At 35.1% G+C, this 14,048-nt stretch overlaps 1 protein-coding gene across 1 annotated transcript in view; it reads left to right on the top strand.

Moving 5' to 3' along the window:
* FRRS1L (ferric chelate reductase 1 like) overlaps positions 1-14,048 on the top strand; it is a 41,438-nt gene that overhangs the window by 11,395 nt on the left and 15,995 nt on the right. Inside the window, exons 2-4 of the mRNA XM_074196767.1 lie at positions 1,827-1,911; positions 7,331-7,469; positions 9,900-10,146. Coding sequence (XP_074052868.1) covers positions 1,827-1,911; positions 7,331-7,469; positions 9,900-10,146 — 471 coding nt within the window. The remainder of the gene's footprint in view (positions 1-1,826; positions 1,912-7,330; positions 7,470-9,899; positions 10,147-14,048) is intronic.

The raw sequence follows: 14,048 nt of genomic DNA, 5'->3' as shown, positions 1-14,048 counted from the left end.
TTGTCAAGGCAATAGGGAGTCCCTGAAATTTTCTGAGCATAGGAATAACATGATCACTGCTATTTTAAGAAACACCAGTCTGGCAGAAAGATTATTCTGGCTAATCATGTTCATTTGTTTAAAAGTTCATAAGTATATAAATTGAAGTCATTGAGGGATCATTTCGAGGGATTGAAAAAGGGGAAAAATGAATAAGATGCTAAAATGATTTAGGGAGCTGGAAAGAGTAGATCAAAGGCAATGATAAAGACAAATAGTGTATATTTGCAATGACAAATAGAGAAGGGTGAGGAATTCGTGATATAATCAGAATCAGTCAATCAACAGTTATTTATTATGTGTATTTTATGTGTCAGATGTGCTAAAAGCTCAGAATAAGATGAAAGTTCACCGTCTAATAATGGTGCTACGTAAAGATTAAGAAGATTCCCTCTAAAAAAATAATAAAAAAATTAAAAAAGAAGATTCCCTCTAAATCCAAAGATTACAAGAAAGCTAAAACTTTGATGAAATAGGATAGTAGAAGATAGAAGGCTCTTCAAGAAAGTCCTATTTTTCACTTGAGTGAGGAGATAGAGGAAATCCCTTAAATTTAAAAGCCTTATGCTTTTGGATTTGAAAATTAGATTATTAAAATTATTTAAAAATTTAAAAATCTTATGCTGAAAATAAATTGCTTTTTTTTGATAGACTAATGTCACATGAGCATGTCAAGAGTTTTTCTTCCATATTCCTAAGCACCACAAAATAATTTAAATTCTTGGAATAACCATACAATTCGCTTTGGTTTTTCCAAATTTCAACAAAATTGGGCAACTCTGATCCAGAACCACACTACTTTAAAGGCATTAACTGGGGGTGGCTAGGTGGATGGATAAAGCACCAGCCCTGGAGTCAGGAGTACCTGGGTTCAAATCTGGTCTCAGACACTTAATAATTACCTAGTTCTGTGGCCTTGGGCAAGCCACTTAACCCCATTTCCCTTGCAAAAAAAAAAAAAACCTAAAAAAAAATAAAGGCATTAACTGCCTAGGAAATAATTTTTTTTTGACTTGGGGATTTCCACATACTTGACTGGCTACTTTAAGCATACAGATCTTCTTATATAATTAAAGTAACAAATGAAGAGGAAAACAGAAAAAGAAAGGGACTTTCCCATGCTTTTTTTTAAAATTCTTGAAGACAAAAGATGTTTAGTTTACTTTAAAAAGTATATTGAAGTCACTGGATAGTTCTTATCTATTGCTGCTTTGCTTGAGTTCACACTTTGCTCTGAGAGTGAGACTAGATGCAAAATTGCTACATTTCCTAGGAATATCAGAGAAACAAGCCTTAACTATCCTACTAGATGCTTTCCATCAGAAGCGTAAAGTACACTAACTGTTCATGAAACCATGACCCAGCCATGTAGCCATAGCAAGGAGTATCTTCTAAATCCATTTCACAAGGATAAGACTGTGTCTTCCCTGAGGGAAGCTTTCATACATACCTTCATCTAGTGTATTCAAGGGCTCTTTTCCCTAGCTATGCCCTCTTTGGGGTATAGATATCATATGTTGGGGCATTCTCTGCCTTTATACATTTCTGCAGGGTCTATTTGTCCAGGTAAATCTATTTGTTTGTATTAAGTATATGTATATGTCTTCCTTTCCTCTCTCATTCCTGTTATAGGAAGAATTAGACTAAAAATAGTCTCAGAAGATCTGAACATTTCTAGATAATTGTGTGGTGATGCATAGAAATTATGCTTTCAAAGTAAATGCTTTTTGAAAAGGTCATCACTGCACTTATGATTTTCTAATAAACATTCTTTTCTGATTGTCCAGGTTATCCTTTCCCTACTGCTCCTCCTGTGGACCCATTTGCCAAAATCAAAGTGGATGACTGTGGAAAGACTAAGGGGTGCTTTAGGTTTGTAGTACAAAAATAAATTAAGGTTGTAAAATATAATTTTTCAAAATATTGTTTCAATTGCTTGTAGGTTCCATAAATGAATTTTTATGACCTATGGCTATTTAATATGACTATCATCAATCATTTTTACTGCTGTGCTAAAAGGATAGGGAAGTAGAATATAAAGCATAATTTCTGACTTTATGAGACTTGCAAGCTAGATGGGAGAGAAAGACAAACACAATGAAAATATTAGTCAACCATACACAACACAATAATGGTACACAAAGTTAAGTTATAAATTGTATGGTATAAACAATGTGTCCACAGAATTAACTTGGTATTGATCATGTTGAGTTTGAAGACATTTAGACATTAGGTAGTTGGAGACAGCACACAGGAGTGCTGTCCAAAAAAAAAAAAAGAAAAAACAAAGAAAAAGAATGCTCCATGGGGAAGAGGACTTGGCCTGGGACTTCAATAGACAGAGAGGAGTGGGAAAGGTATTCTAAGTCAGAGAACAACATGACCTTGGATATAGACACAGGAATGAGAATGATGTGTTCAAGGGATGATGAAGAGATTACCCTGTAGAGAATGGAATGGTAGGAAATTAGCTGGTTTGCAAAGAAAGAGACAAATCATGGAGGGTCTTGAAAGCCAAATAGTTTAGATTGGATTCTATAGGTCAGAAGTATCAAATAAGTCACTTTACATCTTGCAAAACTCAAAGTGAGGCTTAAACTAAATTAAAATGCAACTCTTAAATTTTAAAATATAAATTTGATACTTTAATAATTAGTTAATATTAATAGATACTATTGAACAAATTATATTGTACAAAATAAATAAAATCATTTCTATTAGAGTTTGACACAATTGCTGTAGAAGGCAATAGGAAGTGATTGAAGTTTTTGAACAGAGGAATGACTGAATGTGGGGCAAGAAGAAAGACATATCCAAGATGAATCCAAAATTCCAAGCTAGGGTTATTGGGATAATAATGGTGCCATTGAATGAGATGGGACAGTAATGAAGAATGAAGTCAATTGTAGTTTGAGCTGGTAGTTCATTCATTCATTCAGTAAGTTTTTATTATTGGTGAAATGTCCAAATGAAAATGTGCAAGAGAGTTGGAGATTTGCAATTGTATCTCAAGGAAAAGATAGAACTAGAAATATATACATTTGGAAACAGTTAATTTAAAGGATCTCCTTGAAATTATGAACATGATTGATCTATGCAAAGAAGACCAGGAAATGAGAACTGAGCTAATAGAGAGCTGGACTTGGATTCAGGAAGACCTGGGTTCAAATCCTGTCTCATACATTTATTTACTAGCCGTGTCTAGAGAATGATTAGCTCACTTTTAACTTCCTGGTTTCTCACATGTCTCAGCTGAGCACTGAAAAAGTTGGACTCAATGGTCCCTGGGGTCACTTCCAGCTCTATCTCTATGATCCATTAATAGACGCCTACAATGAGGGATCAGGAAGAAGGAAGGAAATAAACATTTCTTAAATACCTAATATATCCTAGACAGCTAAGTGCTTTATAAATATTATTTTATTTGATCATCATAGAAATCCTAGGAGGTAGATGCTATTATTATTCTCATTTCACCATTGAGGAAACTGAGGCAGACAGCAAATAAATGACTTGCCCAGGGTCACACCACTAGTAAGCATCTGGGCCCAGATTTTTTAATTCACTTCTCCCTGACTTTGGGCCTAGTGCTCTATCCACTATACCACCCAACTACTTCTAAATGAAAAGGGGTAGAGTGATAAGCAATGAAGGAGAAGTCAGAGAGATGTTATTAGACCAAGCAAAACAAACAAATCCAATCCCACTTTCACATGACAACCTTCCAAATATTTGAATATCATTTTCACATCCATCCTTTATCTTCTTATCTCTAAGCTAAACATCCCCAATTTTGTCAACAGATCCTTTTATGGTGTGGTTTCCATTTGTCCACTGTCTTGTAAGTAATAGGCTTTCACTTTCATATGCAAACATCTGGATGATGATGATGCAGATGTTTGTCCTTTGTTCTTGAAGAAACCATGACATCTGGAAGGTAATGCCATGACAAGCAAGTGAATTGGATTTGAGTGAGGGAGTGTTGTGCTAAGTCACTTTCTCCTCAAGAGCCAGAGGTAAACCAATTAAGGTAAACACAAATTGAGGTTCACACAATTAATTGATTTGTCCAGGGTCACACAGCTAAGAAGTACCTGATCTGAATTTGAACTCAAGGCTTCCGACTCCAGTGTTGTATCCACTTATCCACCTAACTACCTCCTATTCATCCTAGATCTCAACAAGTTCAGTACCTGACTTCCTTTGCATTACAATCCCTATTCTCATATTGGCATACCCTTAATCTCCTCTTTCGACAACTTCCTCATTTCCTATGACTTCTATCTTCACTCTTCCCTCAGCAACCCACAGATTAGTCATATCTCATAATTACCTAAAACTGCCATATCTATAATCACAAGCTCTGAAATTCTCCTGTCCAATTAAAATCTTCTCTTCTATTTTTCTTCTAACTTATTCTTCCTAAACTTATCTCAGACCTCTAGTCCCTACTATTCTCCCAGTACATTACCTTGGCTCTAACCTTCCTTCAAAGTCTTGATCCTATAATTGACAAGTTCAATTACATATAGTCTTCAATCCTTGAATCTCTTTCCTCCTTGTCTTTCTACTATCCTGTTTCTGTTTCTCAATCTTTGGTTACGCCTCATGCAAGCAAGTGTCACTGAAGGAAGTTCACCTGGAGGAAATCTCTGAACATATCACATTACAGGGTCCATTACAAATCCATCTTATCAGATCTAAAATGTAATCCTTACTATTAACAGGACAAACTTATTCTTCCCTTAGCAGTTTTTCCAAAATGTTTCTTCTCTTTTCAAACCTCTTACAGAACTCCCTCCTCCAATCCCTCTTAGTATATGTCCTTGCCTCTTATATTTCTAAAAAAATAAAGATCTTCAGTTATAAGCTCACCCATCTCTCCTATTCTATCCACACATCAAAACCATTCTATATCTTACATATCCTGTCCTCCTTTACTTCATTCTATGTAAAGAAAGTAACCTTCTCCTTATCAAAACCAACCTCTCTTCTTGAGTCCTTGATTCCATCCCCCCCTCTGGGAACTTGCCCTTTCAATCATTCCCCACTCCATTGTCAACCTCTCCTTAACTACTGACATCTCCTCCACTATATACAAATGAAAAATAAATAAGTAAAAACAAAAGAACTTTTAAAAATCTTTCACATAATAATCCTGTTCAGTTCTATCTCTGTAATATCTCTAAGTCTGTCCCCTTCTCTCCAATTACAAAGTCAGAACCCTACTTCAGCTCCTTGTTACCTCTCTTTTAGGCTACTGGAATAGTCCCTCCTAGCTGGTCTGCCACTTCTAATCTCTTCCCCTCTCTAACTAATCCTCTCTAGACATATATCAAATTAGTCTTCCCAAAATGTTAGAATACTTTCAATGCACTTTGCCACTCCTTTGTTCAAAAATTTCAGTTGTTCTCTAGGACATTTAGAATAAAATACAAATACTACAATTTAGCATTTAAAACTGCTCCCAATCAGGTATCAACCAATCTTTCCAGATTTGCTTCATCTTATTCCTTTTCATATAATATATATTCCAGTCAAATTGGTCTGCTAGCTTTTCCTCAAACTCACTATCTGATCCCCTATCATCCCATGTACCTTCTTCATTTCCACAAGACTTAACTCAGATGTCTCTTGGGGCCTTCTCTGTTTATTGCCACCACTACCAATGTTCTTGCCTTCAAATTATACTCCCTTTACTTTTCTACATATGTCTTGTATCCTCCCAGTGGTGCATAAGCTCATAGGTAATAAAAATGGGTTGTCTCAATATACTCAGGTTGGTAGAACTTTAAGTGATTAAATAGCTCTTTTCAAGAATTTACTTTTTTTAATCTAAAGTTTTTTGTTCCAAGTCCTTGTTAGAGAGGTCTACCACAACCCCTAATCTTTCTATTTACCCTATTCTTCCAGTACATTACCTCAATTCTAGCCTTCCTTCAAAGTCTTGACCCTATAGTCAGTAAGTTCAATTATATATAGTCTTCAGTCCTTGAATCCCTTTCATTTTTTCTATCCTTTAAATCTAGTTCATTCTGATTCTATCTCCAAGACCTGCCCATGACCCAAAGCCTGAGGATTTGAAGCTTTTTGGTTCATTTGCTGAAAAAGTAATTTATCCTTTATCCTTCATTCAGTCCTACAGAGTTGATAACTATCTTCTAAAATCCATGTTTTTCCCTCTGGTTCCTTTCCACAGTTTATGTAATTGTTATTTTGATACCAGCAGAAGAGTTATGATCTGAGTTATCTGGAATCAGAAAGTAGTATAGGGAATGCAGTTGTCAGAAGTCAGAGCAGCTGATATAACCATAATACAAATAGGTAAGTAAAGAACTAAAGAGAATGTAGATGCTATAACCAAGGAATTGACAAGAGAGGAGAAATTCAGAGAAAAAAACAACAAAAAGCACACTTCCCACAGTTCAAAATTATGAATGGAGATAGAGAAGAAAACACTTGGTAAACTGTAAGGTACTCCAGAAATTAAAACTATGTTGAAAAGCAAAAAGGGGGGGGGGGAGACAGAGTACTGGATATCATTGCTGGGACATGATAGACGAAGTCCTAAATGCAGGCTGGAGCAGAATGAGACATGTCTCACCTAAGCACCCCCCTTAAAAGGAGATTCTGAGAGGAAATGGGCACCAGAGAATAATGCCTTAATTTATATGCATTCCCAGGCTAAAATGAGGCTTCAGGATGAAGAGGTTGGGTGTGGTAGAAAGTCCTGAGATTAGCTTGGAGAAGAATTCTATATGACAATTATATTAAAAATGAAAAGAACAACAACAAACTTTGTATGTTACATAATTATAATAACCAATGTTAGCTCTGGGAAAGAGCTGAAAAAATATGCCTTCTTCCCTTCAATGCAGAGGTTGGAAATTGTTGCTGTAGAATCTTGGATATATTGTAAGAAATAATAAATGTACTGATTAGTTTCACTACCTTTTTTGCTTTTTTTTCCTCCCTTCTTTTTTGTTTTTTTTTTTTGAATCTTTATTATAAGGGATGGCTCACTGGGTAGAAGAGTGGGGAGATATTGATTTGGAAATTAATTTGATGTGAAAATGAAAGGCAGCAGTGAAGTAAGATTTTTAAAGTTTGTCAGGTATGAAATTACATAAACATTAAGATCTTCAGTGGTGAAAGGGATAGTACACATAGACAAGGTACAGATCCTTAAAATACTAGTCATTAAATGGCCAAACCACAGATTGACAGGTAAAAGGGAATCTTTATTTCAAGGTGTTAGAAGAAGTAATATCTATTTTTCTATATCTTTTAGGTATGGGAAACCAGGATGTACTGCAGAAACCTGTGATTATTTCCTTAGTTACCGCATGATAGGAGCTGATGTAGAATTTGAGCTAAGTGCTGATACTGATGGTTGGGTAGCAGTTGGATTTTCATCAGACAAGAAAATGGTATGATTGAAATCAGTGCTGAAAGCTGGGTGTATTGCATTATTACTAGATTTGAAATTTGAAATTATGACTGTGATGTTCAGACTTCATTTCCTGCTATTAAATGTGAAGTGTATGCCTTGTTGATTTTTTCCATTTATTGGAATTTTCCCCCCTTCAAATTGAGCTTTTTAGATTTTTTTATTAGCAAGGAATTATCTAAATAAAACTAAGGTATTTTAAGATTTGACTAAAAATAAACTGGTGCATTTTAAAGTATATTTCAAACAATTTTTTCCCATTTCAATGGAATCCATTTGCTGAAAAACTATCTCAAAATACTGTTAACACTCCTGAGCTTTCTCATTGGCAAACATTTGGAAATCTTTGAGCTTTCTTCCAGCTCATATTCTTCTCAAATGAATAATTTTTCTGCTGGTTGACAAGGCTGTCTGAAGCCCTGAAACCTTATTTCTTGTACTGTCTGTTTTTGTGCTGGGGTTTATTCCAGTAAAGCAAAGCTAGAAGCTGAGCTGCTTCAATTGTTGACTTAAGGAGTGAGTCATTTTGAGAGACAGTTTTTGCTCTTTCTTTGTATCCTTATGAGTTAAGTACATTGTCTGATATATAATAAGTATTCAATGAATGATTGACTTAAAAAAACAGAAGAAATTCTGTGTGTGTCAGAGACACAGAAAGTTAACTAAAGAACTTCATTTTATCAATAGCAATAGCTCATATTTATATCACATTGTAATGTTTGTAAAGCATTTTATAAACATTGTTTCATTTGATCTTCAAATAATGCTAGGCAGGAGGGGCTATCATTATCCTACTTACAGATGTAGAAAAATGAAACTCAGAGAATTTAAGTGCCTTCCCAGGAATACTCATCTCATTGTCTGAGGACCAGAACTCTCCTTACTGTACCATGCTACCTCTCAACTGTGGACTCTTCAATTCAAGAATCCTATGGGGAAAACCACTTGCTGAACCACCCCCAAAACTTTCCTAATTTCCCTAAGCACTACCCCACACACAAAAATAATTATGTGATAAATATTTTGATTGAGTAATTAGAGACCCATTGTCTCCCTAATAGAAGATATGCTTATTGAAGGCAGGAACTGTTTCCTTTCTGTCTTGTCCAAATATGAGTAGATGTAAAGATTTTGGGCAGTGAAGTGGCACAGTGTTTAGGGTACCAGGCCTGGAGCCAGGAAGACTCATCTTCCTGAGTTTAAATCTGACTTATTAGCATAATTCTGGGCAAGTCATTTAACCCTGTTTGACTCAGTTTCCTCATCCATAAAATGATCTGAAAAAGAAAATGCCAAACTATTCTAATATCTTTACCAAGAAAATCCCAAATGGGGGGTCACAAAGAGTCAAAAATGAATGAAATGACTAAACCACAACAAAGATTCAGTGATGAATGGACTTGCATAATAGGAACATATTCCAATATTTTTCAGATTAAATATTAAATCTAAACTGTTCATCCCTATATATGGTATCTGAAGTAGATGGTTTTATATGAAGAGCACTCTGGGGGAATCATGAGAGTCCTACCCATTAAGCTCATTTATTTTACTTAAGATGAAACTGAAATCTGATTAGTATCAGTGCCTTTCTCAAAATTACATAGTTAGACTGTGATAGAACTGGGAACAGAACATAGGTTTTCTTGAGTGTTTTCATCTCTAGCTTGAGAATAAGGAGTGGCTAACTTTTTCTAATTGTATTCCCTGTGCTTAGATATGAGAAACTCTTAATAAATGTTTCTTTTTGGGGTGGCTAGGTGGCATAGTGGATAAAGCACCAGCCCTGGAGTCAGGAGTACCTGGGTTCAAATCAGGTCTGAGACATTTAATAATTACCTAGCTGTGTGGCCTTGGGCAAGCCACTTAACCCCGTTTGCCTTGCAAAAAAAAAAAAAAACCTAGCAAACAAATAAATGTTTTTTTTTTCATTTTATTATCCAATTCTTACTATATTTCTATAGAACTTTATGGTTCTTTGAAATGGTTAGAACTCTTTGGTATAAAAGCAAGAGTTATATTTCCTCAGGCAAATCACTTTGTCTCTTTGACTGACAGATTTTTTTGTCATTAAAATGAGTATTTTGACTAGCTGGCCTATGAGATCTTTTCCAGCTTTAATTATAATCTAAATTAATAATTATAAACATAATTATAAATATCCCTTCTGACTCTTACTGAATTGTTTTTCCTGTGGTGTTTTAAATGATAATTCTTGTTACCAACTTTGAACCAAAAACCAAGACAAAAAATATGGCAAAAGAATTGTCCCATTTCTATTCTTTATTTTTTTCTTACCCAGGATTAGCTGTGAATGTGCAGTTATGTTCCCAATTGAAATTTCTTTGGAACAGATTATTCAAAAGTTGAATCTCTGATATTTTTTCTTCTTAAACTATTTTGTTCTTAGGGTGGTGATGATGTCATGGCCTGTGTTCACGATGATAATGGCAGAGTGCGAATACAACATTTTTACAATGTCGGCCAGTGGGCCAAAGAGATCCAGAGAAACCCTGCCAGAGATGAAGAAGGTATCTTTGAAAATAATCGTGTGACCTGCAGATTTAAACGTCCTGTGAATGTTCCCAGAGATGAAACAATTGTGGATCTTCATTTGAGCTGGTATTACTTATTTGCTTGGGGACCAGCAATTCAAGGTAAACTAAGTTACTAATTGAATTCAACACTATAAACGATTGTTTACCAAAAAAAAAAAAAACAAAACTCAGGTAATTACTAAGCTCCTAGGTATTAAGCAGTAGGAGATACAAAAGAAATATAAAACATAGACCCTATCCAAATTCATAGAGCCACTGCTCCTTTTTAAAGTACAGGAGTGGGTGAAGCTACCACATCGTGATACAAGGAACTTGTCAACCATTTGATCACATGATCTGGACAGTGATCTATTCTGGAAGTTCCTGTCTTGTTTCTTGGGATTCTGACTCAAAATTACTTTTAGTTCCCACTCCCTCTTTTGTGTGTTTTTCTAAGCTCTTCACCTCTTCTTGGCACCATACTATGGACTCAGAATTTTGGCATTTGACTGAGGTTGTTACCTTGTTTCTGACATTTCACTTCTCCTCTCTTTATTCAGCCAGACTCCTATATTGATGATTTCGAGTAAATTTGACTTCCCTGCCATTCTGATGTCATAGCTGGATATCCTAATAAACAGTTCCCAATGATTCTAAAAGTTTTCAACTAACTAAAATTGCAATTTTCCCCCTACATTCTACCTACATTCCCCCTACCCCATCTTATACTTAGACAACTGATTTTCCAAATTTCAATTCAGGACTTAACACTTATCTGTGTTACACTACATTATGTTCAAAGCATCTCATCTCTTGCTCAGCACATAAGCATCAGGTTTCTTCAATTCAGAAACTGTGGGGATGCTTTGCAGGGATGAACCCAGGACCAGTGATCATAAACCATAATGAATAAATATAGGGATAAGGTTCAGTTGAGCTAAACTAGGAAGCAAAGAAGTGTGGAAAAAGATTGTAAAGCTGCATACTTTGATTACAACATAGAATCTGTGAAGGGGATTAATGTGAAAAGCATAGCAAGATAGCATGATGCCACACTAGGGGGAGGAGTGTCCTTAAATGCCAAGCTAAGGAATTTGAACTTCACGAGTTTCAATAGGGATTTTGAGCAAAAGAATGGCAAGACTAGATCTATACCTAAAAAAGATAAATCTGATAGTTACAAGAAAGATGAATGGAAAGAAAATGATAGATGGGAAGAATGGTAGATAGGAGTCTAAGTGGGCAGTATTGAGTGTTATAATTACCAGGCTCTTGTCAGCACATTATCCTTGGAATGGAACTTAAGTATGGACTTGGCAGTTATAATTCAGATGGACAATGGAAGCCTGGAACTGATTTCTTTGTTTTATCATCACTTATTCCACAAAATATTGTGCAGGAGAGCTGGAAGAACACAAGATATGACTGACATAAATATCTATGAATACCTACATAATGATGACACTAAGGAAAGAAACATTAGATCAGTATTATTTGGACCCACCATACCATGCCTCTCAGTTATCATTGGCTAATCTCTTCTATACATACACTTTAATTCACTAAATGCTCTATAACTACCACTCCATTTCATCAGCAAGACCTGCACACCACCAAAATATTCATATTACCAACTTTCCTTCTAGCATCCAGCATTCTCTATTATTCTAGCATAAATGACAGTTCAATCAACCTCTCCTTTCATCAGCAGGAAGATAAACAGACAAAACTCTGATATCCCACTGTGTACAGAAATACTGGCTCAGCTCTAGCAACTTAAAATTACTAAAATTTTTAGGACACACTATGTCCTTCCCCTTTAGAATAGTAGCCATGGCAATGAAGAAGGAAAATGCTGGAGACAGAAATTTTAGAATAGACAGATTATAGGGGCGGCTAGGTGGTGCAGTGAATAGAGCACCAGCCTTGGAGTCAGGAGTACCTGGGTTCAAATCCAACCTCAGACACTTAATAATTACCTAGCCATGTGGCCTTGGGCAAGCCACTTAAACCCATTGCCTTGAAAAGTCTAAAAAAAAAAAGAATAGACAGATTATAGACTTAGAACAAATGCTCATTACCTTCATAATAAAAATAATAGTAGTGCCTTTGTGCTAAGTGCTTTACAATTTGACTATTACACCAAGTCTGAAAAAAAGATGCTATTATTGTCCATATTTTATACATAAGGAAACTGAAACTAACAGAGGTTAAATGATTTTCCTAGCTTCACATAGCTAGTAAATATCTGGAGACTGGATTTGAACTCTGGTCTTTATGATTCTAGGCTTGCTGCTATATATACTACATATACCACCTAGCTCATTCTAAGGGACTTTAGAGGCCCTATACTCCAATCTCTTAATGCATAAATGTGGAACCTGATAGCCAGAAAAGGTAACATAACATCTCCAAGGTAATACACTGCTGGTAAGATCCAGAATTCAAACCCAAGTCTTCTGACTCAAAATCCAGTGATCTAGATTAGGGGAAGTTTAGAGAAGATAGTTGAAGCATAAAAGTGAAAGCATTTTGGAACTCACAAATTTGTAAATGAATAAATGTTGAAAAGTACCTTTGCATGTAATTGGAAAAATAAATGAAATAGTTTTTTAAAAGTGAGTAGTGTTGACAAGGAAGAGATTATGAAGAGAGTAGAAGAATAAGGAAATAACCTTGAGAAAACATAAAAATTAAAAGATTAGGGAAAAAAAATGAAGAGCCATCAAAAGACAAAAGGATTAATTAGCTAAGAGAAGGACCAGAAGATTGTGGTGTTTTGGGAACCAAAGGTAGAAGAATTTTGCAGAAGGTAGAGGTAATCAATAGTGACAAATGTTGCATAAAAGTTAAAAAGAATAAGGACTGGGAAAAGGCTATTAGATTTAATATTGAAATCATTTATTACTTTTGAGAAAGAATTTTCAGAAAAGTGGTGGGAATGAAAGCCCAGTTGCAAGAGGGTGAGATGAGATTGATTAATGGTGAGAAAGTAGAAGTATCAGATGGAGACTGCATTTTTAAGGAGCTTGACCATTAAGAAAAGAAGAAGGCTGGGACAATAGCTGTAACTAAATAAAAGAACCAAAAGAAAGCTTTTTTTAAAAAATACTGCTAAAAGATTCAGTGACCTTTTTTTGGTCATCTTCCTACTTGACAGTGTTACTTTACTGATTCAGTCTGTGGAATTAGGAGGAATTCAGAATTCACTTTGACATTTTATTTTGTCAACACTATCCATTTTTAAAAACATAGATTAACTGAGGATCAGAACTGATAATCCAGCATTTTCCATTTCCATTAACATCTAAACAGTAGAGTGGACCATCAGAATTGCAGTAGTGTTGGACATTGTAAAAGAAAATAGAGTAAGGCACCACCAGATTTGGGGAAGCAGATTCAAAAACATCCCCTATACATTGGTTAGAAATGTTACCACCAAAATAACTGTGTTTATAAACTAGAATTTATTTGATATAAATATTTTCTACCTCCTCTTTTGTTCTCTAAAAATAAATAAAATGTATTTATATAAAAAGTAGAGAGAGGAAAGATCCCATCAAGAAAAACTGTTCCAGAGATATTACAGAGGTTGCAACTCTAAGATTAGAAAAATCAGGCGTCAAGAGAAAGAAATATTACAAAATATTGAGAATATATTACAAATCCAATCTGAGCATTTATCATATCTTCTTTCCTGAAATACTTCAAAAGATCATGGTTTCATGAGGGTGAGAATAGTCAAAAGTGACAAAACTTGAGCTGCTTCTAGAAGGAAGTTTAGGATTTAAATTGACAAAAGAAGATGAAATGAGCAAGATGTGTGTGAGCAAGATTTATATTACAATGAAGAGCCAAGTTGGGGAATACTAATATTGCCAAATGGAAACCTGAAGGGTTTTTATTTGATCTGGTAAGCTACAGGGAGCTGTTGTAGGTTATTAAGCCAGAAATGATAAGATAAAGGCATTAAGAGAATGAATCTAACAGTTGTGTATAATATGTCTAGAGCAGGGAGAAAC

This window comes from Macrotis lagotis, chromosome 8 (genome assembly GCF_037893015.1).
Source record: "Macrotis lagotis isolate mMagLag1 chromosome 8, bilby.v1.9.chrom.fasta, whole genome shotgun sequence".
NCBI classification, from domain to species: domain Eukaryota; kingdom Metazoa; phylum Chordata; class Mammalia; order Peramelemorphia; family Peramelidae; genus Macrotis; species Macrotis lagotis.
Note: the sequence above shows the minus strand (reverse complement) of the source record. Positions and strands in the feature narration are given on the sequence as shown.